Raw genomic sequence first — 26,618 nt, forward strand, 5'->3', positions numbered from 1 at the left:
TTAATAGGGATGGTCACGTGTGTATTCCATGATGGTCATCAGTGCCAGCCATGTCTCCTCGGCAGTAGGGATGATCTGGTTGGCAGGCAGTAAGAACCCATAACGCCATCTGTCCCGCAGTTCAAAAGTGAAGGAGTATTTAATGCCCTGGTTATAAGTCCAGTCAATGGTTCCACCGCTAGCTTGATCTAGATTCAGGAAACCCATCCAAAAGGAAAAAATGATGGCTAGCATTAGTAATGGGTGCAGAGAGAAGGGGCCAGTTATAAGGTCATTTAAATGTCACTGCTGAAAAATACAACCAGCAAATTGTTGCATAGGTCCTTGCAACAAAGGGTGAGTGTTTGGCTCTCAGTTACTTACACCAAATGAATAAAACAAGAGCTAGGGGCCTACATCACCCTCTGGCTACCAAATTTTGGGGAAGGGGATTTAAACTTTGCTGCTGGTCCTTTAGATAATGAGCTGATCTAAAAACCGAATGCAAGTTTTGTGAACAGCAGGATGTTTTCGATCTGAGCCTTGTGGCACAGGCACATCGCTCAAAGAATAAATTACAGAGGCTACAAAGAGTGGGGAAAGCCCAAGTTCCACTCTCCTCACTGATGAAGCATGTGGGTTTCTCCAGCCCACATCCCTGGCTAGAACGTGACATTTAAAGTGGAGAAATCAGACTTCAAACTTACCTAGGGATGTGGTGGATTTGATTTAGCGATGGAAATGATGGAGAGATTGGATGTGTCCTTTTTTTTTTTTTTCAAAGATGTGTTCTAGCTCAACCGAAAGATATAGGCTGGATGCAGAAGTCACTCAGGGCTTATCTACACTACTGCTTACCCCCCTGAGCAACACAAGTTACATCGACTTAAAGTGGTGTCTGCACTGCACAATGTTGTCGGGAGAGCATCTCCTGCCGAAAAGCTTCCGCCTTTCGTTGAGGTGGAGTAATTACGTTAACAGGAGAGCGCTCTCCCATCAACATGGCGTGTCTTCACCATGTAGCTGCACCGATGTAGCTTGGTAGTAAAGACAGGTCCTAAGTGAAATTCTAGCAGTGGTCTGTTGATGCAGAGGTCAGACTAGATGACTACAATGGATGGTCCCTTCTGGCCTTCATCTATGAATCCTTCAAGGCTTTTTAAGACTCTTACTGCAGTGGTCAAACAGGGGCGCTCTCACACACACTGCACCATTGGCCAGACGCCTTATGAAGATCAGGTTGCCTTACTTTGAAGTACCACTTATTGCCCTCTGTTGAAGGCAAGATGCCGCCTCTGTGGGGTGGCTGTACCAAAGTACAAACACTGCCTGAATGATGACACCCATCATGCCGCCAGTACATTAGCATGTTCACACAGCATTGATTGAGCCCCCAAAATCCTAACCCAGCATGCACTGGGCTTAGTATGAAAACTAGGATGGATTCACTAGGGCAGCATTTTTTAAAGTTGTTCTGAGGTCCTGGTCAGGTATTTGACGGGGATGTCCTTGGACTTTACAGGGGCTTGAGGGACCAATGGTCTGATATGTGAGTGGCAATGTTCCTAGCAGCTGGACAGTGGGGACTGGCTTCCTGGCATGTCTGGCCTAGGAAAAGGTTCTCACGGTGGTTGTACTTTCCAGTAGAGTGACTAAGCTGTCTGGTTCCTCCCACACCCACCATGGCTAAAGGGACCAGGTCATCCCCAGTAACTTACAGATGGTTGTGATGATGCTGCCGTATCTGTATTGAGTGTCATAGAGGGAAGACAGGGCAGTGACTGCAGCTTTCGCAATATTATCCTGGAGAAAAATGCAAAGGGGAGAAAAATGAGTTAGATGATGGATGTGAGTGGTGTCTGTGCTCAGAGGGAGCTGGGGCAGGATGCCAGACTGGAGCGGGGCGGTGGGGAAGCTGGGAGCTTGTTGCATCTTTCCAGGGGGAAGAGATGCACAGGCTGGAAAAATAAAGCAGAGCATTGTTGGGAATATACAACTGACTGGGGCTGAGTGGATCTGCCCTGCAGAACTTGCTCCTGCTTGCCCATCACCCCAGTATTATGGCATTGCAGGAGCTCCCTTTCTTTCCTCCAGGGACTCTCCCTATGTTTCCCTCCCTCCTTGGGATACTGGGCACTCCTCCTTCTGCCCAATAGAGACGGCAGATTATGACGCTGTTTGAACACTGAGTTCCAGTTTGGCTGACGTTTCAGTGCTTGTATCAGGCAGACAATGTCACCTAGTGCCCCACCTGAGAGAGACAGGTCAACTAAATCATACGTGCGCCACTTCAGTGGGGCCTACGACCTTTGGCTCCAAAGCAGAACAGAGGCACCTGCTGCTTGAGCTAAAGGAGGATCTCGGTTTGCTTGTGACAGCAGCCAGGCTCTTACCCTCCCTGGGCTTCAGCCACTAGAGGACACTATTGATGGCACATGCTGAGCCAGTGCATTACAGGTGTCTTCTGCCTTATGGGAAAATGGGATTTGTTGCCTGTCCTCCATCGTTCCCTAGGCTCTTCCTTCAACTCACCCCTTTGAATGCCCCCCTCTCACCAGCCTAGCTGGGTCGTTGCAGGCGCCAGCCAGGTGCCCTAAATTCTGCTGAGTCAGCCATGTGATTTAGTTGGGGATTGGTCCTGCTTTGAGCAGGGGGTTGGACTAGATGACCTCCTGAGGTCCCTTCCAACCCTGATATTCTATGATTTGCAACTGGCTCCTCTGAGCCCCAAAACCCATTTACGCTGGTTGCAACGCAGCCACAGAGGGAGAGCAAAGAGGCCTTTGGACATAAAATGTGCGAGAGCAGAAAAGGGGATGTGGTTGCAGAGGAGAAACCCGTGCGGGGAGAAAATCCACAGCTGGGTTGCAGGGGTTCAGGCCGGCCCTGCGGCTGAGTGACCACACAGTCTTCATATCGTTCTGGCCCCACTTTGAAAGATGATACCCCCGGCAGCCACCTCACCCTGAGGGTCTGAGGAAGACCCTACCAGTTCCTGGTAATCAGAGGCCCGGGTTTTGGTGTAGCCATAGGGATACAAGAGGAGCTGGCTGTAGCTATGGATAGAGATGAAGGTTTTGATGTTCCCATGGCTCTTCACAAAGTCCACGATGGCTTTCACCTCACGCTCCGAGTTGGCATAAGGGCCACGGTAAGTCTCAGAACAGGGGTTGCTGCTAGCCCCGGACCCTGCAGAGGGAGGAGTGTAGGCATATTCTTAATATTTGTGATTCTGTTTATAATAATTGTAAATCTGCCATATTGATTTGCAACTCCAGTTTATAACATTTGTAATTCTCCTCTTTGACATAATTGTAAATCTGCAATATTGATTTACAATTCCCCATAACTGCTGCCGGTGTCTGGATTAAAGCTTGCAAAGCGTCAGTTAACTCTAAGAACCTTGCAAGCCGTTAATTGACTCTACTTTCTCTGAATTGATACTTTTTCTCACTTGTTATTGAGATTGACGCTTATAAACGTAAACCACTCAATTAACGTTACTTTACCAAATGGTTGTGCTCAGTTGACTCTACTCTGTAAACTGCTACGTTGTAATGGAGATTGACATGCTTTTTAACTAACTTTACTTTCTCCAATGGTTATGTTCAATTGGCTCTACTCTGCAAACGGATACTTTGTGATGGAGATTGACATGTTTTTTTGAAACACCCGGGAAGAGCCGCTAATTGGAGCGGCGCTCATAGAAATGTCACATAGAGACTCCCACCCTCTATTGTTTGTATCAGGAATGTCAAAAAACAGGGAGTCTCAAATAAATAACACCTTTGTATGTTAAAAGAAAGTTAATACCGAAGGAATGTTAAGAGACAGGGAGTCTCAAATAAATAACAATACTCGGTGAAATAAGAAATGTGTTCTTATTAAAGTAAAGAATATATGTGAATGAATGGTGGGTTTTGAATAATCGGTGCCAGCCTAGGAATTTGATATCAATTGGCCAAAGAAGACGCCAGGTGGAAACAACCAGAGAACCGCCCGGAGGGCAAACTGGGCTCCACCCGACCAATTCAAAGGATGAAGAAAGCTGATGAGCACCTGACAGCCGTCCTGGAGCCGTCATGACTAACAATATGACAAAGCAAATTCCATGGACTGGCATAGGAAGAAATTCCTATAAAAATGGACACTAAGGACTGAGAACTTTGAGTCTCCAGTTCTTCCACTACCCTTCAGGAGCATCGGATGCGCATCTGACACGGACTCGGCTCCACTCTCGTGTACAGGCTACCTGGCCAATACTCTGTCACGAGCAACTTCTAGGCTGGTAACTATAACCCCTATGCAGAACTGGTATGAATGAATATATATATATATATATATATATATATATATATAGCTAAGTAAGGAATAAGTAACAATACAACAGTGTGAGTTTTGTATATATTTCTTCTTTTTATTATTATATTTACTATTTATTATATTATATATATGTGGCATTTTGACTTGTCCCTTTAATAAGATCCTGCTAGTTTTTATTTTATTGGTATAACAGGAGGGTATCTTTGCTTCAGAAACATGGTGGCTCAGAGGGTCAGTAATGGGGGGCAGGGAGTTTTCCAGCTCTAGCCAGCACAAATCAAAAGCTCTTTGCGGCTACTGGCTGTTTGGTGGCCTAGGTGGAATGAATTTGGTGGTCTCCTCCCAGTCTCTAGCAGCCAGGTTTTCACATCACTATTGTCACTAGTTCCTCTCCACCCCCATTGGCAAACCAGAGGCCAAGGACTGAAGGGGCCATGGAGTCTGAACTAGGGTTGCCAGGTGTCCAGTTTTTGACCGGAATGCCTGGTCGAAAAGGGACCCTGGCAGCTCCTGTCGACACTGCTGACCAGGCTGCTAAAAGTCTGGTTGGTGGCACAGCAGGGCTAAGGCAGGCTCCCTGCCTGCCCTGGCTCTGCTAGGCTCCCAGAAGCGTCCGGCGCGTCCGGCTTCTAGGCACAGAGGTGGCCACGGGGGAGCTGCGTGCTGCCCCCACCCTGAGCGCTGGCTCCGCAGCTCCCATTGTCTGGGAACTGTGGCCAATGGGAGCTGTGGGGGCTGCGCCTGTGGGCGTGGGCAGCATGCAGAGCCCCCAGGCTCCTCCGCCTCGGAGCTGGACATGCCGGCCGCTTCTGGGAGCCGCCTGAAATAAGTGCCATCCAGAGTCCGCATCCCTTCCTGCACCCCAACCCCGTGCCCCAGCCCTGAGCCCCCTCCTGCACCCCAACCCCCTACCCCAGCCCTGAGCCTCCTCCTGCACTCCAAACCCTTCATCCCCAGCCCCACCCCATAGCCCCTACTCCCAGCCAGAGCCCCCAGCCCCTCCTACACCCCAAACCCCTGCCCCATCCCTGAGCCCCCTCCTGCACCCCAAACCCCTCATATCCTGCCCCATCCCTTCCTGCATCCCAGCCCGGTGAAAGTGCGTGAGGGTGGGGGAGAGTGAGTGTCGGGGGCGGGATGGAGTGAGCAGGGGTGGGACCTTGGAGAAGGGGCGGAGAAAGGGTGTTTGGTTTTGTGCGATTAGAAAGTTGGCAACCCTAGTCTGAACTCCCCTCTCCCACTTCGAGGTGGGCTAAAGCACGCCAGGTGAGACTGGCAGAGGGGGGCATGGATTAGGCCACATGCTCAGTTCCCTTCAGGTTCTTCCCGGCTCTTCCCTGGGAACAAGATTCTGTGGCAATGCCCCCAACGACCCCCACTTTTTTGTTGATCACCCTCCCCCTGTGCTTGCCCCTAAAGGCCCAGTCTCCCCCTGCCTCTCCTTGCCGTGGAGGAGAGTGGATATATGCAGGTGGGCTGGTGCTGGGGTCACTCCAAAGCAGTAGAAGATGCTGCTTTGCTGTAGGGGCCAGCCCAGGATAAAACCCAGCTCTTCCCATTAACCGGCTGCGAACAGCACTGCCAGGCCCTTCGCTCGCTCCTTCCCTGGGCCTAGGGGAGTCCACGTAAATTCCCCCAAGGAGAGGTTAAAGGAAAAACCATACCTCCGAAACCCGCATCCCAGTTCCTGTTGGGATCCACGCCGACGCAGGCCGACCCAGCGTTGATGGACCGGGTCTTACGCCACATGCGATTCTGGGACAGAGGGGAGAATCATTCACCAGGGTGCCAGCCAGGGCCGCTCACTAACAGCCTGGTGTGCGGCCTTCCCGCAGGGCGGAGTGAGACTAGCGGCTCCTAGGGCTGATGGGTCACGCGGTGCTGGTGGGGAGAAAGTCTGTTCTCTAGGGGCCCGAGTCTCCTCTTGCTTACACTGGAGTGAATCCACTGAAGTCAATGCAGTTACACCAATATAAAGGCGTGAGGAGAGCAGTGAGGCCTAGGAGATAGGGTGTTAGACAGGGACTCAGGAATCTTGGATTCTATTCTAGATTCTGCTACTGATTTGCTGGTTCACCTTGCGCAAATAATTCTCCCTCTCTCTCTCCACTCCCACCCTTTGCCTGTCTTGGCCAACTCTTTGGTGCAGGCTCCATCTCTCACTATGTGGCTGTACGGCACCTACCACGTTGGTATCCTGATCTTGGTTGGTATCTCTACTGTAATACAGATATCAAACAGTAATGCTATGGAGACTCAGGTGCCTACAATCTGGATAGATCAGGCCTCCCTTAACTTCTCTTGGGTGTACTTGCCTTGTTATAGCTAAATCCAGAGGCTCAGGGCAAATATAGGTCAATTTCCTGACCCAGCAAGGTCTGATGGAGCCTCTAACCCACATAGCAAGTTCTTCCCTGTTAAGACTGAAGCAAGCGCTAAGGCCTCCAGTGATTCTCCATGGCCTTTCACCGTTGTGTGGGCTTTGCCCAATGTGCCGGGTGGGTAGAAATGGCTCCCGTTACATAGCACTGAAACAGTAGAGTATCAGGACCCAATACACGGCTCACCAAGCTGCAGGGACACCTCTTTCCACTCCCCATCCAGCCCCCCCCATCGCCCCTCCCCCCCGCTCAAGAGTTTGTTGCCTGGAAGTCCTGAGCCAGAGACCTGGTCGCTGTCATAAAGGCTGGCTAAGGAGGCCAAGGAGAAATACCTTGGTGTGGGTGAAAGCAAAGCCATCGGGGTTGGTAACGATTTCCAGGAAGATGTCCAGGTTGTCCAGGATGGAGGTGAGAGAAGCGTCTGTGCCATAACTATCAACAATCTGAACAGGGAGGCACAAGTGAGGACAAGCTGCCCTGAGACCCAGACACATTAGTCATTCTAGCACCGTGCTTCGTTACGCACATAGGGCCAGAGCCACAGCCTGCGTCAATTAGCTGTCACTTTATGCCAGCTGAGAACCTGGCCCATTATCCCTCGCCAGCAGCAAGGCTTGAAACCCTGCAATTTTGGAGGCCTGTTTCAAGGAACAGGGAGCTTATTCTAGCCTTTTCTGGCCTCTGTGCACAATTCCTGCCTTCATCAGGGCCCAACCCACTCACAGAAGTAGCACTACCGACTTCACCAGCTCCTAGCTGTCGTGACTATGTCAGGTGAGCTTGATGCTGCTTCTAGGTCAAGCACATCCCAGCTAGTGGGGTCCCGGGTCTCTCTTCACCCCTCATCCTGGAATGTGCCATTCTCCGCTGAAACCGCAGGCGGTACCTTCTTCGCAAACCAGACTCCGCTGGCCTGAGTGACCCACTCCCGAGAGTGGATGCCGGTGTCGATCCAAATAGCTGGGCGCTTGGTTCCTCCAGTGCTAAACTGCATGGAAAAGCAGAGATGCAGGGGGGTTGATTTTCTGCAGTGCAGCTCACCCATCCTTTAGTACCACAGATCGGAATGCTGCTCAGGTGACCCCTCAGGGAGTCTATGCCATGCCAGATGTCTCCGAGCTTCAGAGATCTCCCTCCCCCTTTTTAAATGACATCATGCTTAGGAACAGGGAGCTCATATAGTCCCAGAGGAGCCATCATCCACAATGACCAGACCTTATGGCACTTGATAGATACATTGTATTGTATATTTCTTCACTCATCCCTGAAATGCAGTTACCTCTGGGGTGGAACATGGCAACAGCACTAGCCTGTGGTTTATGAAAGGAGGCAAACAATTTTGGGGGAATTTAAGTCAGCAGAATGTACTAATTACCCAGGTTGGAATTTAGCCACAGCACCAGGGTTACTAACTGTTCTGCCGCAAAACGCGTTGCGGGAATCTTCAATGACCATATGGGGTCAGGACCATAGCTTTACATCTCATCCAAAAGATGGCATCTCCAGCAGCACAGTGCACTCTATGTCATGCCAGGACATTGGCTTAACACTGATTCAGGAGAAAGAACTGAGTCACACACCTGGCAGAAAAATTTCTATCAAAAGTTTTTCAACAGAAAATGGGTTTTCTAACAAAAAGGAAATTTTAACAAAAAGCATCCAGTTTTGGCCTAAATTTTTAGGTTTTTTTGACCAAAACTCAAATATTTCCAAAGTAAAATGTCTAAATTTTTTGCAGGAAAAATCTCATATCTAGGGAATCACCCATACCATTCCCTGAGTTCTCCTGGAAGGCCACTAGCCAAAGCTTGACTTGGCCCCACGGAAGATAATAGAAGAGTCCATCATGGGGTGAACTCTGTCCACCAGAACTCAGAAAGGGTGTTCAAAGCAATTAAAATATTCCCCAGGAAAGACTAGCTGGCAGGGGACAGAGCAAGAGAGGGGTAAATATGCTCTGCTGAATCTCTGAGGTGGTATTTAGGAAGTAAATGCCTCTTTGCTAACTAGCAATGGCAGAGGTTTATTAACAGGAAGCTTGATTATCCTAGAGCTTGCACCAGGTTTTCACCAGGGTAACTCCACTGACATTACCACTGATTTACACTGGTGCAACAGAAAGTAGGGTTTGCGCTTGTGCGTTTTCACAGAGTATGTGGGCAGATTCTTTTCTCCTCTGATATAAATCAGGAGTTACTCCACTGAGGGTAGTGGAGGTACATCAACGAGAAGTCGGTGTGAGAGCCGAATCAGGCCCCGTGGCTATCCCCTGTGACTTTACCTTCAGGACGTAAAGAGGGCGGCCCTCGTAACTGTTCCCGATCTGAATTTTGCTGACCAGGTTTGGATTTGCAGCAACCAATAAGTCCATGAAGTTGTAGATCTGGCGTATAAAGAGGATGCTGGAATTAGGTCTAAACAGCAGATTGGCATACACCTGTGTGGTCCCCACACTCCCTTTGCTTCAGATAACCCCTGGGACTATTTTCTAGTTTGGCACCAGTGCTTTCTGATCCATGACATGGTGGAGGGCTTGGGGAGGGGCTAACCAATCCTTATCTTCCCTTTACCAAACTTTAAACACAAACATTTGCCATTTGTATACAGAGGCCCAGGAGAAGACCTTTCTAACTAAACTGCTTGCTGAAATCTTTGAATGGGGACTTTCATTTGCTCCTCCTTGTGTTGTCCACTGCTGTTGTGTATCCGACTGCCTTACTCGCTTGAAAGTCTCAGATGATATGGGCCAGAGCATAGCTTTTCTTTTTGTTTTTGTATAGAAAATGCAATGAAGTGTGGGTGAAAAATTAGAGGTCGGTGTGACACTGCACCCCGTATTCTTCATAATGATATTATTATGATATGATTATGGCATAATTATGATGCATTTTATGCAAGACGGGTCATGTGATATGTCATTGAAAAAGATATGATTTGCTGATTATGATTATCCTATTTGTATGCATGTATCATTTTTGTATCTGAAGTTATGAATATTGACTATGTATCTGTATTTCAGATATAGTTACACCTGGGTAATGCCCACTAGATAAGATGCTTTCAGTCTAGATAGCTGGTTGGGAAGGGCCTATTCAGGGCAATGAACTATTCGGGAAAACAGTAAGCCTCAGGAGAAGCTTATCCCATCTGGTGAGCCTTCCTGAGAACGCTACAGACAGCCTGTAAGTAATGGCTACTATGACTCTACAGGGACATGTGACCAGGCCACATGATGCTGGACTCCATCTTGGGATGTCAGTAGTTTTCCACAGACTGGTCTGGGAACCAGCTTTGGAACAAAGGGTTCCCGCAATATGCAAAAGCTATATAAGGCAGGGAGTGACATCATCTGTTGTTCTTCACTCCCCACCCAAGAAGACTCATGGAAACACCTGAGGAACAAAGGCTGAACTGGGGGAAGTGCTGGACCCAGGCTAAAAGGATTTCTAGCCTATGCATGAAAGACCTGAGAATTCCAAGCTGTAAAGCAAGTGCAGCTTGTCCCTTAAGGATCTGCAGCCTGCTTGTATCATCTCTTAGGGTGAGAATCTGCTAATTCATATCCAGTCTATCTAGTATATTAAGCGTAGTTTGCTTTTTTGTTTATTTGCTAGGTAATCTGCTTTGATCTGTTTGCTACCCCTTATAATCACTTTAAACCTATCTTTTGTAGTTAATAAACTTGTTTTTGTTTTAATCTAAACCAGTGAGCTTTGACTGGAGTGCTTGGGGAAAATCTCTGCTTGGTTACCACAAGTGTGCATTGTCCTCTTCACATTGAGGGAGAGGCGGACCGGGTATTAAACCCATATACTGGCCAAATTTGACCAGGGCAGGACAGTACTGCTCTGGGGTCCCAGGCTGAGAAGCTGGTGATTAGAGAGCCTGCGTGTAACTACAGCTGGCCGTGTTCTTACCTGTGTGAATGCTGATGAAAGTGCAAGTTTGGACGGCTTTGCAGCTTGTCACAGCAGTACAGTGTGAGAGGGAGCCCAGGCTGGTGGGTCAGGGGGCTCAGTGGTATCCCAGTTCCTGGTGGCACCCTGGGGGAACCCATCACAGCCAGTTTGGAGCCTTTAAAATCAGCCTCCAAAGTGTCCCAGCACCACAACACAGCAGAGAGAGCAATTCCAAAATGCATCTTTGCCACAATGCAAATTGTGTGCCCACCCATGGTCTTTGCTTTGTGTGGTAGCCCTAAGTGGAGAGGGTGCATGTGGTCTATTCAATGGTGAAAGCCTGTCTCATATTCTCCTAATTTGGCCTTCCACAAATGCTCCTCTCAGACCCTGGTGGGTCACGCGTCAATGGGTGAGCACCGGCTGTTACCTCATCCAGAGTGTGGTAAGAGGCATAGTTAAAAGTCTCCACAGATTGGGGCATGAAATGCTGACGGATCATCTGAGTCTGTTCCTCATCCACCAGCGTCTGGAAGAGGCAGGGAGAAGAATCTGTTAGGAAAGACTAGACATGCGAAGGCATCACCGAGAGCAGGCAGGCTTTGGAGAAGACAGAGCACTGATTATACCGAGGAGAACGTGCCTTTCATTTCCTTGCACCTGCTTCCCCCTGTAAATGGCTGAGCTTTGACTATGAGTTACAACTATTGGGCCAAACCCTTTCTCAGTTTCTATTCAATCCGATTCTTTGCTCTCAGGATCAGATCATCCAATGAGGGTTTATCCTGCGAGCAGAGTTTCAACGGAATGAGCTCTCCAGTTTGCCTGGGAAATTTCAATTAGGCTCAGCTGAATTTAGCTCTTGATCAAATTCACTTGTTATTTTCCCGATTCACCACCAGGACCTTAAAAACGATGGGCCAAAACCTTCTCTCACTTACATGCCCATGCAACGCTATTGCCTTCTGTGGAATTGAAAGTATGGATAAAACAGAGGGCAGAACTTGGCTTTGTATTCTCAAACACAAAGGAGCCGAGCTGGTGTAACTTAGGAGGAGACTTTGGCCCGTCAGTTATCCAGATAACTCACAGGGTCACAGTGAGTTTCATGCAATATCTCTGGTTTCCTGATCCAGCCCCCTCTGCAGAGCATCTAGTCCTCTGCACATCCAGCACTCACCTGTAGATCATCTATCAGGATGGAATAGCGAATTCCATTGGACTCTAGGAAGATTTTGACAGCTTGAAGGCTGGCAAAGGGAACTCGTACATCTGTAGGAACGTCTTGGCCTCCAGGTCCCCGCCAGAAATCCAGCTGTCAAAGAACATAAGAATGGCCATACTGGGTCAGACCAAAGGTCCATCCAGCCCAGTATCCTGTCTGCCGACAATAGCCAATGCCAGGTGCAGAACAGGGAATCATCAAGTGATCCATTCCCTGTCACTCATTCCCAGCTTCTGGCAAACAGAGGCTAGGGACACCCTCCCTGCCCATCCTGACTAATAGCCATTGAGGGACGTGTCCTCCATGAACTTATCGAGTTCTTTTTTGAACAAAGACAAAACAAATAACTCTCAACAGTGTTAGAAATATTTGGACCCGTCAGCCAGCCAGGGGCTTCAGGAATTGCCCCTTGTTGAATTACACTGGGGAAACATCTCCGGATTCCATGCAGCTAAATATCCCTGCAGTGCACTGAAAGTGCCCCTGGCTGGCTGACGGGTCCAAATATTTCTAATAGTTGTGTAAGGGTTTTAGCTCTGGAAAGGTAGGGGAAGGAATTGGTTCACTCTTGAGGTGAGATGGAGTTATCATAAGGGCTGAGCAAGCTTAATAGGTGCCTCCAGAGATGAAGAGAGGTATCAAGAGGTGAATGGCAAATATAATCCCTAAGTGAGAGACATGTGCTTTAGTAAAATTCAGCCATTTTAGTTGCAAACTTTTGTCTCAGTTTTGATTAGGATTGGGATCTTGTGGCACTCTGTACCTCAAAGCAGCACCCTGGAACCCCCATCTCCACCCCAGCCATATCACTGTGACATATTTTATACGAAGCACATCATGGAAGATATCGTATGAAAAGTCATGATCTGCTGAAACCCACCATTCTGCATATGTCTAGCGGTTAGTGTGTATCTGGGTATGAGATTTTGCTGTATGGTTGCTACTGAAATATGTTGTCAGTTGGCTAGTGACATACAAAGGAGGCGAATCCCTTCCAGGAGGGTGCTCAGGGACCAGTAGTCAGCAGGGGAGTTGTAATCAAGGGATTTACAATGCAATGACCGTTGCACAATGGGGACTGCTCAACTCTCTTACTCAGTTGCACAAGACCACACCAGGGAGATCGCTGTGACTCAGGGAAGTTTCCTGAGTGGCTCTGGGAGCATTCCCACAATCTCCAGGAGCTGGGTGTGGGGCTCCACGTGCTGGTGTGCAGAGTGATAACAGCACCTGGAGGGGTTTGCAGCTTGGCACTAGCAAAGCATCCTGAGAGGCAGCCCAGGCTGGAGAGTTAAGGGGGCAGAGCAGTACCCCAATTTCAAGTTGTACCCCGGGGGTCCCGTCACAGATCTCAAACCTTTTTGGGGGGGCGTGTTTGAAATCTGAACCTAGTGATGGATTCCAATTTCTAACATGCTCCTCCCTTTATAATGGGCCACACCTGAGCCCCAGCTCCAAAAACCTCTGCTCTATGGTTGCACATGAGACATTTTTCTGGCTCTGATCCCATCTCTAGATTAAATCCATGTGGGGGTTGCACACCCTGAGGTTCACCCAGAAGTTCAAAGCAGAGCTCAGCTGGAATGGGCTAGTTTCCCTTTGCTTTGCACTGAAACCATCAACTGCCTCCAAGTTCACTCAAAGGCTTTTAAGTCTCAGCAACCCTTCCCATGACCCCAAGGGTCCGACGCTCCTCTCCCACCGTGCAAACCACTGCAGTTAATGGACTTACATTGGTCTAAGTGAGCGCTAACTCAGGCCTGGGGCATTCTAGGCTAGCTAGTCATTAAGAGCTACTTGTATTGTGTCTTTAAGACCTAGGGCCCAGCTTGCCATGAGACCAGGTTTGGGTTTCTTAGCAAACGTGTGGCACAGATTTTATGTGCTGATTGGCCCGGCACCCCCACCCACCCCTCCGCCCACCCCCGATCTGTTTTCTTCTTCATCTCACCTCCCCTGAGAGTCATCCGAATGCATCATGGTGGGATGTCAAATCTAGCATTAAGAGCCACGCTGGACCCTGAAGCGAGCTGAAGGGATCTCGGCCCCACTGACAGTCCCTTCCTAACGGCTTAGCTTAGGCCAAGCCTCAAGGAGACCCTGTGTGGTGGCACGAGGCAGTGCGGGCTGGGTGAGTCAGGCTTGGAGCTAGAGAGAGCTATCACGTCCAGCAGCCTCAGGAAAGCATCCCCTTGCTACTGGTGGTAACAGACTCCTGCTGCCTCTTGACCGTGAGGGACAGGGGGCAGAGGATGTTTTCCTACCTAGCACAGGCTCATGGAGTGTTTTTTAACTTTATCCTCTCTGCTCCGGCCTGGGAATCCTGGGGTTTCCCTCACCGCTGCAGCCCCCTCATAATGGAGAGGTGGAAGGGAGTGTGGGGAAGCAAAGGAGGAGCTGGGGGAATATGGGATCAGCCCCCAATGGTGCATGAAAAGCTAACCAAGCTCCTCTCTCTGCTTGGCACACAGCACGGGAGAGCCGGAGAGGCATAGCAGCATCTGTTGGGTTATGCCTGATACAGAGATCTCTCCAGGGCTGAACTGTAATGTTCCAAACTCTGGGCAGCTCCCAAGCAGGGGAAGCTGCTGAGGGCCATGGGGAGGCAGCTTTTAAGCCTTTTGGGAGGCACTTGTTCCGTTTGGAAGTTAAAGGAACAAATAGTGATGGTCAGAGAGAGAAATACAGACACCTAAAGCATCCAAGTGCCTAAGCACCCAGTGAGCAGAACGGACCTAGCATCTCATGGGCTTGCTGTTCACAGACAGATGGGGAGACAGGACAGGAGAGACAAGTGGAAGGAAAGAAATCTGACACCCATACAGGGTAAATCCCTACAAAGAGATGGAGGAGGTCTGTTCCCATGGTACAATTAACACCTTCAGTATTGTTGGTGCACCTCTTGAAGAGTTAATGAAGCCGTATGGTACCAAAGCACCATCACACGAGGCACAAATTGTTCCCCTGTCTTGGCAGTCTCAGCAGAGGTCAAGAGCTGGATGGCCCTGGAGATTGAAATCCTCTAGAGATGGTCCCACCTGGCCAGGGTTGAGCCATATTACTATGGGCCCATGTGGTACCAGTTCTAGGGATCATTAGCACCCTCCTGGCCCCAGGGCTGTTAATCTGGTGTCCTTATCAACAGAGGTCTCAGACACGGCTGATCTGCGCCTTCCCGTTACCTGCAGCTCCTGCAGCTCCTCCAGCTCTTTCACCTTCTCCACATCTGCTTCATTGGCAACAAAGATACGGAGCACCTGGTTCCTGGGCAGAAGGAGAGAAGTTACTGGGGATCGTGGAGGAGAGTCTGAAGGAAGTGAGACTGGACAAAGCGATGGAACGCCGAGGGATTCACACACCCATTTGGTTGGGATGTTAGAATATGGTCAATGCAACGGACATCATTAGGCATCGTACTATTCAGCTCTCATGTGTGACTTCCCATCCTCAGATCACAAAGCACTTTACAAAGGCAGGTAAGTGCCATGACTCCCATTTTACAGACGGGGACTCTGGACAGGAGAGGACTTGCCCAGGGTCAGAAAGGAATTCAGTGGCCAAGCCAGGACTAGCACCCAGGTATCTTGAATCTCAGCCCTATGCCTTATCATATGGACCATGCAGTAGCATTAGTCATTCATTGAGTGCCATGGGCATGTTTGGTATTGGCCAAGCTATAGAAGGAAATAGAGTCATGCCCAAGCAGGAACAAGCTCTAGCAGTAAGACCCTACTGCCGGTAACTCCACAGACAATAGAGTCATAGAGTTAAAGGCGAGGCGGGACCAGATCATCTAGTTTGGGCTCTTAATACACCACCAGCAGCAAACTAAACGACACTGGGACTTTACACGGGAGTAGTCTCACAGGTAAACCCATTGATGTCTGGTTGGGCTACAAAGGGAGAGGCTCCCCTTGACCGCACCAGCAAGAGTTACACCCTCGCATAACAAACCCACATTCCTACGGATACCAAGAACACCCAGAGTTATAATTAATGACAACACAAGCTATTTGAGCGTAAGCTTTCGTGAGCTACAGCTCACTTCATCGGATGCATTTATGCTCAAATAAGAAAAGTCCTCCTTTTCTTTTTGCGAATACAGACTAACACAGCTGCTACTCTGAAAAACAAGCTACGAACGGTTGGGACACCTCAAGCTTCATGGCTTAAGCCAACCCTTAATTATTAAGGTATGTCTACACAGCCCACAGCAGCAAGCTTCCAGACTAGGGCTCGCATGATCACTCTAAAAACACAGCTGCTGTGCAAACAATGCTTTTTAGTTGTGACTCTGGTTGGAGCTCGGGCTCAAAAGCCCTCCCCCTGCCTAGGCGTCAGAGCCCAGGCTCCAGCCCAAGATGCAACATCTCCACAGCTATTTGTAGAGCAGACATGCGAGCCCCACAAGTCTGTCTCCTCAGCTGCCACGGGCTGTGTAGACACAGCTTTAGAGACCAGGATGAAACCTGGGGTGCAAGGGGCAGATTATCCCACGTCTGCAATTGTGGGGGTGCCTACACCTTCCTCTGAAGCATCTGCCACTGTCAGGGATGGGATTCTGGATTGGATGGACCTTGGGTCAGATCCGGACTGGTCCGTCCTCTGGTCCTGTAGCTATTGCTCACATCCCGGGATTAAAACACACACCTGACAACAGGACATTCAGCCAGCCATGTGAAACCCAGTGAATGGGGACCACGTCCCAGTGGGGAGTCCAGAGACCCCTTCTCAACGTTATAGGGGCCTGACGCAGCAGCAGTGTGCCCTCTAATTTTCCCCCACACGTGTGAGGAATGTAACTCAGATCCCATCGCATCTAACATCCCATCACAGGCCATTGGGCATATTTACTGCTAATAGTAAAAGTTCAATTAATTGCCAAAATTAGGCTATCCCATCATACCATCACTTCCATAAACTTATCAAGCTTAGTCTTGAAGCCAGATATGTCTTTTGCCCCCACTGCTTCCCTTAGAAGGCTGTTCCTGAACTTCACTCCTCTGATGGTTAGAAACCTTCGTCTAATTTCAAGTCTAAACTTCCTGGTGGCCAGTTTATATCCATTTGTTCTTGTGTCTACATTGGTACTGAGCTTAAATAATTCTTCTCCCTCCCTGATATTTATCCCTCTGATATATTTATAGACAGCAATCCTATCACCCCTCAGCCTTCTCTTGGTTAGGCTAAACAAGCCAAGCTCCTTGAGTCTCCTTTCATAAGACAGGTTTTCCATTCCTCAGATCATCCTAGTAGCCCTTCTCTGTACCTGTTCCAGTTTGAATTCATCCTTCTTAAACATGGGAGACCAGAACTGCACACAGTATTCCAGATGAGGTCTCACCAGTGCCTTGTATAATGGTACTGACACCTCCTTATCTCTACTGGAAATACCTCTCCTGACGCATCCCAAGACCGCATTAGCTTTTTTCACAGCCATATCACATTGGCGGCTCATAGTCATCCTGTGATCAACCAATACTCCAGGGTCCTTCTCCTCCTCTGTTACTTCCAACTGATGAGTCCCCAGCTTTTAACAAAAATTCTTGTTATTAATTCCTAAATGCATGACCTTGCACTTGTCACTATTAAATTTTATCCTATTACTATTACTCCAGTTTACAAGGTCAACCAGATCTTCCTGTATGATAGCCCGGTCCTTCTCTAAATTGGCAATACCTCCCAGCTTTGCGTCATCCGCAAACTTTATTAGCACACTCCTGCTTTTTGTGCCAAGGTCAGTAATAAGCCAAGTTTACATTCAGAAAAGAGGGAGCCCAAACCCAGGAAAGGGCTAGCAGCGGTGTAGAGACGTTCCCACTCTACCTGTGGTACGGATGTGGCCCCATCACCATAGTGTTTGAGCTGCCTCACAATGTCTAACCTGTTTCTCCTCCCAGCCCCTCTGAGGTAGAGCAGGGCTGTTATCCCCATTGTACAGATGGGGCACTGAGGCACAGAGAGACTAACAGCCAGATTTTCAAAGGTATTTAGACACCTAGTGGGATTTTCAAAAGCGCCTAGAGGTTAGGTGCTTTGTAAACCCCACTAGATGCCTAGCTGCCCCTTTGGGTGCCTACAAATCTTTGAAACTTTGTCCCTAAGGCACTGGACCAGGGCCAGCCTTAGGGAAACTGACACCCTGGGCAAACTTATATTTGTAACCTGGCCCCCCTGGACTCCCCACCCCCCATCACCTCTGGGCCCTGCTGCCTCCCCCCAGTGCTTAATTTGTATTGAAAGAGGTGCCAGAGCTCAGTCCCGCACAAATGAAGCCCTGGCAGGGTGCTCTGATGGTGGGGGGCTGTTGGCCGGGCGCCCAGCTCTGAAGGCCTCGCCACCGCCAGCAGCAGTGCGGGTGGCCTGGAACATGGTTTATTGGCACCCTTTGTTCTGCGCTGCTGCTGTGGCTCATGGGGCTGGGTGCTCGGCACGTGGCTCAAGGAGGGCTTTGCGCTGTCACACGGGGGCTGCATCTTGCCAGAGCCCACGGCCCTCTGGCCACTGCTGGCTCACCAGGGGCACCACTTCAGATTTGGATGGGGGGCAACTTTAACCGTGATTCCAGGGGCTACTTAGGCACCTGAAAACTCTAGGTTTGGGGTGGGGAATTGTTTGGTTTTTTGCAGATAATTAAGGATTTAGCTGACATGAGCACTCTATCTAATTCCCATATAAAGAAAGAAATTATATATACAAACACCAATTAAAGCCATATTTTAATTTTATATGTAAATTTAGAAGAATCAGGAGATAATACAGCCAGATATTCCCAATCCCAAACCTTGAGGCATCCGTTCTGGAGCTTTAGCACAGTTCTCAGAAACACACGTTTGATACTTTGTACACTCTCTTTAGGAGAGAGAAATAAAAATAAATGAAATCTGCTTAAAATCTGCTTACTTTCTCTACCAGATACACTCTGTGTTACTGCAATATTTTAGTCTATTGTTTTCCACTCCACCAGAAATGTATTGACTTAATTTTAATATACATGATTAAGGGTTTTTTTCTCTTTTATAAGAATGGGAATTTCATTTTCTAATTATTTTGGCATTTATGTTTACCGATCATAGTCATGTACGTCAGCAGACAGAGCTCCTGGGAGCAGCTTGGCCAGGAGCAGCTCTAAGGTGGGGGACCAGAGCAGCGGTGGCTGCAAAGAAAAGCAGTGAGGGGAGGAGGTGCACCCCCTTAGAACAGTGCCCTGGGTAGTCACCCAGCCTGCTCACCGCTAAGGCTGGGCCTGCACTGGCCTGAGGTCATACAGGAAGTCCATGGCAGGAGTAGAACCCAGGTCTTGAAGGACTAGCTCCCTATCCACTGGATCAGCCTCTCTCTCTGCTACATGCTGCAGACAAAGAGGACTCTGACAGATGGTAGCAACACCAAGAAGGCCAGTTCTCTGAGACTCCAGCAATCAGTCCTAGGTGACTGGGAAGGATGTCAGGAAGGATGAAGAAAGAAAGAGAATGAGAGTCAGCTGAAAGGAGATCACTTAGCCCGCAAGGAGTGGCAGGTTTTGCCCCAGGCTGGGTTGTAGAGCAATGCCTGCTGTGCAATTTTAACTGAAAACCATTTTGTGTTGTCATTTTTTGTTCTGAGTCCAAGAAAAGGAAGGAATGAGAAAGTCTCAGATGTGTCTATGTCTCAAATTCTTAGGGTTTCAGCTGTATCCAGGCCAATTCCAGAACAAAGAGCAGAAATTGCATCCACAGAGTCCATAAAGTCGACAATTATTGTCCTGATTTGTATTATTCACTGGGCACCAACTGTTCAGAATATACCCTAAAACGTCGTCCCTGAGCCAACGCATCTAAGATGTGTCGTTCTGGGTAAGATGGCTCAGATATCTAAATTTGAAGTGTATAGTTATTAGGAACATGTTAATATCTATGGGTGGAGGTGCTGATGGCAATTTGCTTAATTAACGACTAGAAGATTTGACCCTCCAGCTTTTCTTCACGAGGAAGAGCTGCCCAGAGCTCCTGTGACTGTTTATTTTCCTTTCTTGCCTGCAGTGGGCCTGAGATACCTCAGAAGTCTCCACTTTTTTTTCTCCACTTTGAAATGTGGAACTTTCTTGGTGTTTTGGTTTTAAATAGTCTCTTGTGAGAACTGCAACCCAATCACTGCAGTGTTGCGTTTAAGACGGTTCAGGGGAGTAATTAGCCTTTGCACAGAAGTGAAAGCAGTGCTGCCAATTCTCATGATTTTGTCATGAGGCTCATGATAATTATTGTTTTCCTTAAAGCTCCAGCTCCTGGAGTCACGTGAATATGTGGTGATTTCAGCCTTCAGTCTTAAAAAAAATTAAGTTTCTACCCCTCCTGGCTGTGGAGAAAGAGCTCCCAAATATGACCCCGGTGCCCCTACAGGCTCAAAGAGCAGAAGTCAAATAAAAATCTATTATTTTTACATAATGTCATGATTTTTAAAGCCAATCTAATTAATTTTGGTGAGCCTGATTCATGATTTTTGAATATTTGGGGTTGGCAATCCTGTGAAAGTGACCTGAAAATGTCAGTTTCACTCCTGTTTAAGGTCAGTTTCTGGTCTATTATTTGTAGTGAGGTACCACCCCCTAGAGCCCCAGGCAGCTGCAGTATAAACTCCCGGGGCCTTGCCCTAGCACGATGTTTCCAGCAGTTAAATGATCTATTCCAAGCTTGGTGAACTGCGAAAAGGTGATAGAAAGTCATCTAGAATTTTCTACAGTTGTTTCAATGGTTGTATTCAAGGGTTAGTAGCAAAGTAAGAATATACATTAACATTTTAAACCTAATCAGTGTCTCTTAAGTCAGTGGTTTTCAAACTTTTTTTCCTGGGGACCCAGTTGAAGGAAATTATTGATGCCCGTGACACAACGGAGCTGGGGATGAGGGGTTTGGAGTGTGGGAGGGGCTCAGGGATGGGGCCAAGGGTTGGGGTGCAGGGGTGAGGGCTGCGGGGTGGGGTTGGGAATGAGGGTTCAGGGTGTGGGAGGGGGTTCTGGGCTGGGGAGGGTTGGAGTGTGGGAGGGGGTCAGGGATCTGGGCTGGGGGTGCAGGCTCTGGGGTGGGGCCAGGGATGAAGAGCTAGGGGTGCCGGAGGGGCTCCAGGTTGGGGGGGGCTCGGGGCAGGGGTTTGGGGTGCAGGAGGGGGTCAGGGCTCTTGGCTGGGGCTGGGAATGAGGGGGTTGGGGTGCAGGAGGGGCTCTGGGTTGGGGAGGCTCAGGGCTGGGGCAAGGGGTTAGGGTGAGGGAGAGGGTCAGGGCTCTGGGCTGGGGGTGCAGGCTCTGGGGTGGGGCCGGGGAGGAGGGGTCTGGGGTGCAGGAAGAGGCTCTGGGTTTGGTGGGGCTCAGGCTGGGGCAGGGGGTTGGGGTGCAGGAGGAGGTCAGGGCTCTGTGCTGGGGCTGGGGATGAGGGGTTTGGGGTGCAGGGAGGGGCTCTGGGTTTGGTGGGGCTCAGGGCTGGGGCAGTGGGTTGGGGTGTGGGAGGAGGTCAGGGCTCTGTGCTGGGGCTAGGGATGAGGGGTTTGGGGTACAGGAAGGGGTTCCAGGTTTGGGGGGGCTCAGGGCTGGGGCAGGGGATTGGGGTGCAGGAGGGGGTCAGGGCTCTGGGGTGGAGCTGGGGATGAGGGGTTTGGGGTGCAGGAGGGGCTCTGGCTTGGGGGGGCTCAGGGCTGGGGCAGGGGATTGGGGTGTGGAAGGGGGTCAGGGCTCTGGGCTGGGGGGTGCAGGCTCTGGGGTGGGGCTGGGGATGAGGGGTTTGCGGTGCAGGAAGGGGTTCCAGGTTTGGGGAGGGGGCTCAGGGCTGGGGCAGGGGATTGGGGCACGGACACGGATTTACCACCGGTGGCTCCCAGTCAGCGGCGCAGCCGGGGTGCACCACAGACCGTGCTGTGCCCCGGAAGCAGCCAGCAGCAGGTCTGGCTCCTAGGCAGACACCACTCCCCTCCATCCCCCCCAGTTCCCATTGTCTGGGAGTTCAGAGCCGGTGCTTGGGGCGGGGGCAGCGCCCGGAGCCCCGTGGCCCCCCTGCCTAGAAGCTGGACCCGCTGCGGGCCGCTTCCAGGGCACAGCGCGGTGTTGGAACAGGTAGACACTAGCCTGCATTAGCCGGGCAGCACCGCCGACGGGACGATTAACGGTCCAGTCAGCAGGGCTGACCAGAGCAAGGCGACCCAGCGCCTTACGTGCCACGACCCCGTAGTGGGTCGCGCCCCAGGGATTGAAAAGCACTGCCGTAAGTGACTTGACACAAGCTGTCAGAACATTTTAGTAATAGAGCTGAGTGGGTCTAATATTTATTTAATTTTCTCCACCAAAATCTGAAATGGTGCCTCTGCCCTTCAGACAAGCTCCCTCTCTCCTGCGCTCTGGGCTACATGGCATCATCAGGCCGGCCCCTGGAGGAGCTGAGCATCCACAGCTCCTATTCTCATCAAACCCCCCGCCTGCCTGGGATGCAGGGGTGGAGACTTTGACCCTACGGCATCAACCCCAGCTCCCTCATCCCTGTTGGCCTCCCTCCTCTGGGGCTCCACGTGGAGGGGGTTTCCATCAGGGGTTGAGGGAAGGGCAGGTGACACACAATGCTCTACGGCACCAGGCCCTCCTTAGCCAGCAGGAGTTAGTGCTGCTTGAAAGAGAGTTAGCCCCAGTACCAGAAGGGTAACTTTCCTCTGCAGGGAAGCAAAGAAATCTGCAGGGAACATGGATTCTGTGCATGTGCAGTGGCGCAGAATTCCCCCAGGAGTAGGCCCAGCCAATGCCAGCCTGGTTCTCACTGCATTCCCATTGCCAGGGAGGAGGAAGATTAGGGTTGGAAGAGACCTCAGGAGGTCATCTAGTCCACCCCCCTGCTCAAAGCAGGACCAACCCAACTAAATCATCCCAGCCAGGGCTTTGTCAAGCCGGGACTTAAAAATCTCTAAGGATGGAAATTCCACCACCTCCCTAGGGAACCCATTCCAGTGCTTCACCACCCTCCTAGTCATAGAATCATAGAATATCAGGGTTGGAAGGGACCTCAGGAGGTCATCTAGTCCAACCCCCCTGCTCAAAGCAGGACCAAGCCCCAACTAAATCATCCCAGCCAGGGCTTTGTCAAGCCTGATCTTAAAAATATCTAAGGAAGGAGATTCCACCACCTCCCTAGGTAATGCATTCCAGTGTTTCACCACCCTCCTAGTGAAAAAGTTTTTCCGAATATCCAACCTAAACCTCCCCCACTGCAACTTGAGACCATTACTCCTTGTTCTGTCATCTGCTACCACTGAGAACAGTCTAGATCCATCCTCTTTGGAACCCCCTTTCAGGTAGTTGAAAGCAGCTATCAAATCCCCCCTCATTCTTCTCTTCAGCAGACTAAACAATCCCAGTTCCCTCAGCCTCTCCTCGTAAGTCATGTGTTCCAGTCCCCTAATCATTTTTGTTGCCCTCCGCTGGACGCTTTCCAATTTTTCCACATCCTTCTTGTAGTGTGGGGCCCAAAACTGGACACAGTACTCCAGATGAGGCCTCACCAATGTCGAATAGAGGGGAATGATCACGTCCCTCGATCTGCTGGCAATGCCCCTACTTATAAACCCGAAAATCCCATTGGCCTTCTTGGCAACAACGGCACACTGCTGACTCATATCCAGCTTCTCGTCCACTGTAACCCCTAGGTCCTTTTCTGCAGAATGGCTGCCGAGCCATTCGGTCCCTAGTCTATAGCGGTGAGTGGGATTCTTCCGTCCTAAGTGCAGGACTCTGCACTTGTCCTTGTTGAACCTCATCAGATTTCTTTTGGCCCAATCCTCCAATTTGTCTAGGTCCCTCTTTATCCTATCCCTACCCTCCAGCTTATCTACCTCTCCTCCCAGTTTAGTGTCATCTGCAAACTTGCTGAGGGTGCAATCCACCCATCTTCCAGATCATTTATGAAGATATTGAACAAAACTGGCCCCAGGACCGACCCTTGGGGCACTCCACTTGATACCGGCTGCCAACTAGACATGGAGCCATTGATCACTACCTGTTGAGCCTGACAATCTAGCCAGCTTTCTATCTACCTTATAGTCCATTCATCCAGCCCATACTTCTTTAACTTGCTGGCAAGAATACTGTGGGAGACCGTGTCAAAAGCTTTGCTAAAGTCAAGGAACAACATGTCCACTGCTTTCCCCTCATCCACAGAGCCAGTGAAATAGTGTTTCCTAATATCCAACCTAGACCTCCCCGACTGCAACTTGAGACCATTGCTCCTTGTTCTGTCATCTGCCACCACTCCATCCTCCATCCTGGAGGAGCCTAGCTCCATCCTCTTTGGAACCCCCTTTCAGGTAGTTGAAGGCTGCTATCAAATCGCCCCTCATTCTTCTCAGACTAAACAAGCCCATGCACACTAAGCAAGCCCATGTCTATGTCTATAGACACCGAGTCGCTGTCTGTGGGTGTCAGCAGAGTCAGGATGAGCTCCACCCTGACATCTGGTGGTGAGGTGTGGCAAGTTGTGGAAAAGAACTTCAGGGGCTGATCTCATTTGCATAGGCACACCCACCCCGCCTAGAATGAGGCCATAGCTGCCCAAATGGTCATTTTGGCTGCTGTGGGATCCCCAGTGTCTCTGTTATTGGGGCAGGAAGAATAAATTGTTATTACCCTGATTATGGGAATCAAGGACAGTGGAACTGCACTTGGCCTTTTGTTATGATGGAGGGACTCGCCATCAACTAAGTAGCACTCGCTAGGCAAGGGACGTGGGTTCCAAAACTCTGTGAATGGAGAGAGGCTGGGAACAAGTATTAATACTTGGTGGCATGGGCCCCCTGGTGAGGGCCTTACATGCTAATTGCACTGCCTCCTCTCTCCACTGTGGAATATCAGAGCTAATTTTGATTCCATTAGGAGTCTAGTTACAAGCTGCTGAGCTGAATTCACTTTGGGTTAATGGTGCACCAGCACTGAGGCTCCCCTACTACAAGCTGAAATCACAAAAGAGCTAAACTGACTAGAGCTGAAATCACTGAGTGTTGTGTTAAGCAGTGGGGGAGCCTGAAGATGTATGGTGGAGCAGTTTGCGCAATGGCAAGCAGAGTGGCTGGTGGAGCAGAGCAGTTTGTGGGATGGCGAGCGGAGCGGCTGGTGGAGCAGAGTAATTTGTTGGAGGCCTAGAGCAGCACATGGGGCAGCTGGCAGAGCGGAGCCCCATGGAGAGGTGGGGCCATCAGCTTTGGACCACGTAAGGTGCCCCTTAAACCCGCCCCCCCCCAATCTCCACCCAGGTTGGGAGGTAAAACTCTGCAGATAAACTTTTGAACTCTGGGGCTGCCCTGACCAGGGACAGAGACTTTTGGGTTGTTGGACTTTTGGGACTTTGGGTGATTTTGGGTTGCTGGACTCAAGAACTAAAGGGAAAGGACATGGGTTGTGTTATGAATCCTGTTCGTGGTGTTTCCCCAACATAATGCCACATCGTTTCTCTCTGTTATTAAAAGGCTTTTTGTTACACTCAGACTATGTGCTTGCGAGAGGGGAAGTATTGCCTCTTGGAGGCGCCCAGCGGGGGTGGTATATATTTGTCCCAGGTCACTGGGTGGGGGCTCGAGCTAGTTTTGCATTGTGTTATTGGAATGGAACCCCTAGATACTGAACCCGGCCCTTGTTGCTGCCAACTCTGACAGGCAGAAGGGTTGCATGGGAACTTATCAGAGTGGCGTGTAGCCTCGTGGATAAAGTGGTGAACTGAGACTCAGGAGACTTGGTCTCTAGTCCTGGCTCTGGGCTGCTGTTTAACCTGGGGCAACTTCCTGTGCTTCACTTGCCCAATTACTAACATGGGGATAATGCTGCTGACTTCCTCTGTAAAGCCCTGTGATGATGAAAGGTGCTGCATAAGAGCTAGGTAGGGCTGTTATTTGATGTTTCTATACCTGTAACATCTTCCATTCCAAACATTTCTTGGGACAGAATGCTCCTCTCCTTTCATTCATATGTCGCCAGCCATTCCCTGAGATGAGGATCTACTGAAAGTACCAGTTGCCCTCAGTATAATCTAGTTCATTCATTAGTATCTGTATTAAAGGGTCGGTCCCAGGCATTTACAAGACACCCATCACCCCAATATCTGGGCGCACGGTGGTGCTTGGACTGAAGCTAGCAGACACCCGCCTGCAATATCCCTCCGCAGCACTACTCAATACAGCTGCAGTCCATAAAATTACAGCAAAGTGGGGCAGGAAGGGCGCTCATGAGGACATCTGGTCCAGCCCCCTGAGCTGAGGCAGGACCAGATACCCCTAGACCATCCCGCAGTGGCTGGAGCACTGTGAGTTGCTTCTTCATAACAGCTACTGACGAGGTTAAACTGGATTCCCTCTTTAAGCAAAAACTTGATTTTTCTCCTCACCTACTGTCCCTTCTTCTCCAGCTGCCTCCTGAGCTCCCTCTAGGGAGCTCACATGCACATTGCAGATGCTCACCCCTACTCTCTTCCATTAGCATCTGATCCATCTTTCACTTTCCACAGCTTAGATTACAAGCAGCACAGTCTCTGCTAAAAGAAGCAAATCTCCTTCCAGCTGCAGCTCACCGAACGGGTGGGGTGGGGTTTGAAACCTCCAAGGCCTGACACTACCCCTTTAACTAACTTCTCTGTCACATCAACTTGCAAGGCTGCATGTTAACTTCAAACCCATCCAAGGAGGAAGATCCCTGCAGGTTAAATGTCCATCTACCTACCCGACAAAGGTCTCCTTGCTGAAGGCAGCAGCCAGGAGAGCAGCAAACACCAACAGCGCCTTCATTTTCAGCAGAGTAGGAGGCACCCTGGGAGATGGAGGCAT

General features: G+C 49.9%; 1 protein-coding gene across 1 annotated transcript; it reads right to left on the bottom strand.

Moving 5' to 3' along the window:
- On the bottom strand, nt 1–26,618 carry LOC141987569 (carboxypeptidase A1-like). Its single transcript, XM_074953020.1, has 11 exons — nt 26,515–26,618; nt 14,990–15,071; nt 11,763–11,897; nt 11,013–11,111; nt 8,965–9,066; nt 7,570–7,671; nt 7,016–7,126; nt 5,967–6,057; nt 2,969–3,168; nt 1,698–1,782; nt 1–188 (listed from the first exon to the last, which is right to left on the bottom strand). The coding sequence occupies exons 1-11, from the start codon at nt 26,616–26,618 to the stop codon at nt 1–3; spliced, it is 1,299 nt and encodes a 432-aa protein (XP_074809121.1).

This window comes from Natator depressus, chromosome 1, assembly GCF_965152275.1.
Source record: "Natator depressus isolate rNatDep1 chromosome 1, rNatDep2.hap1, whole genome shotgun sequence".
Taxonomy (NCBI): Eukaryota; Metazoa; Chordata; order Testudines; family Cheloniidae; genus Natator; species Natator depressus.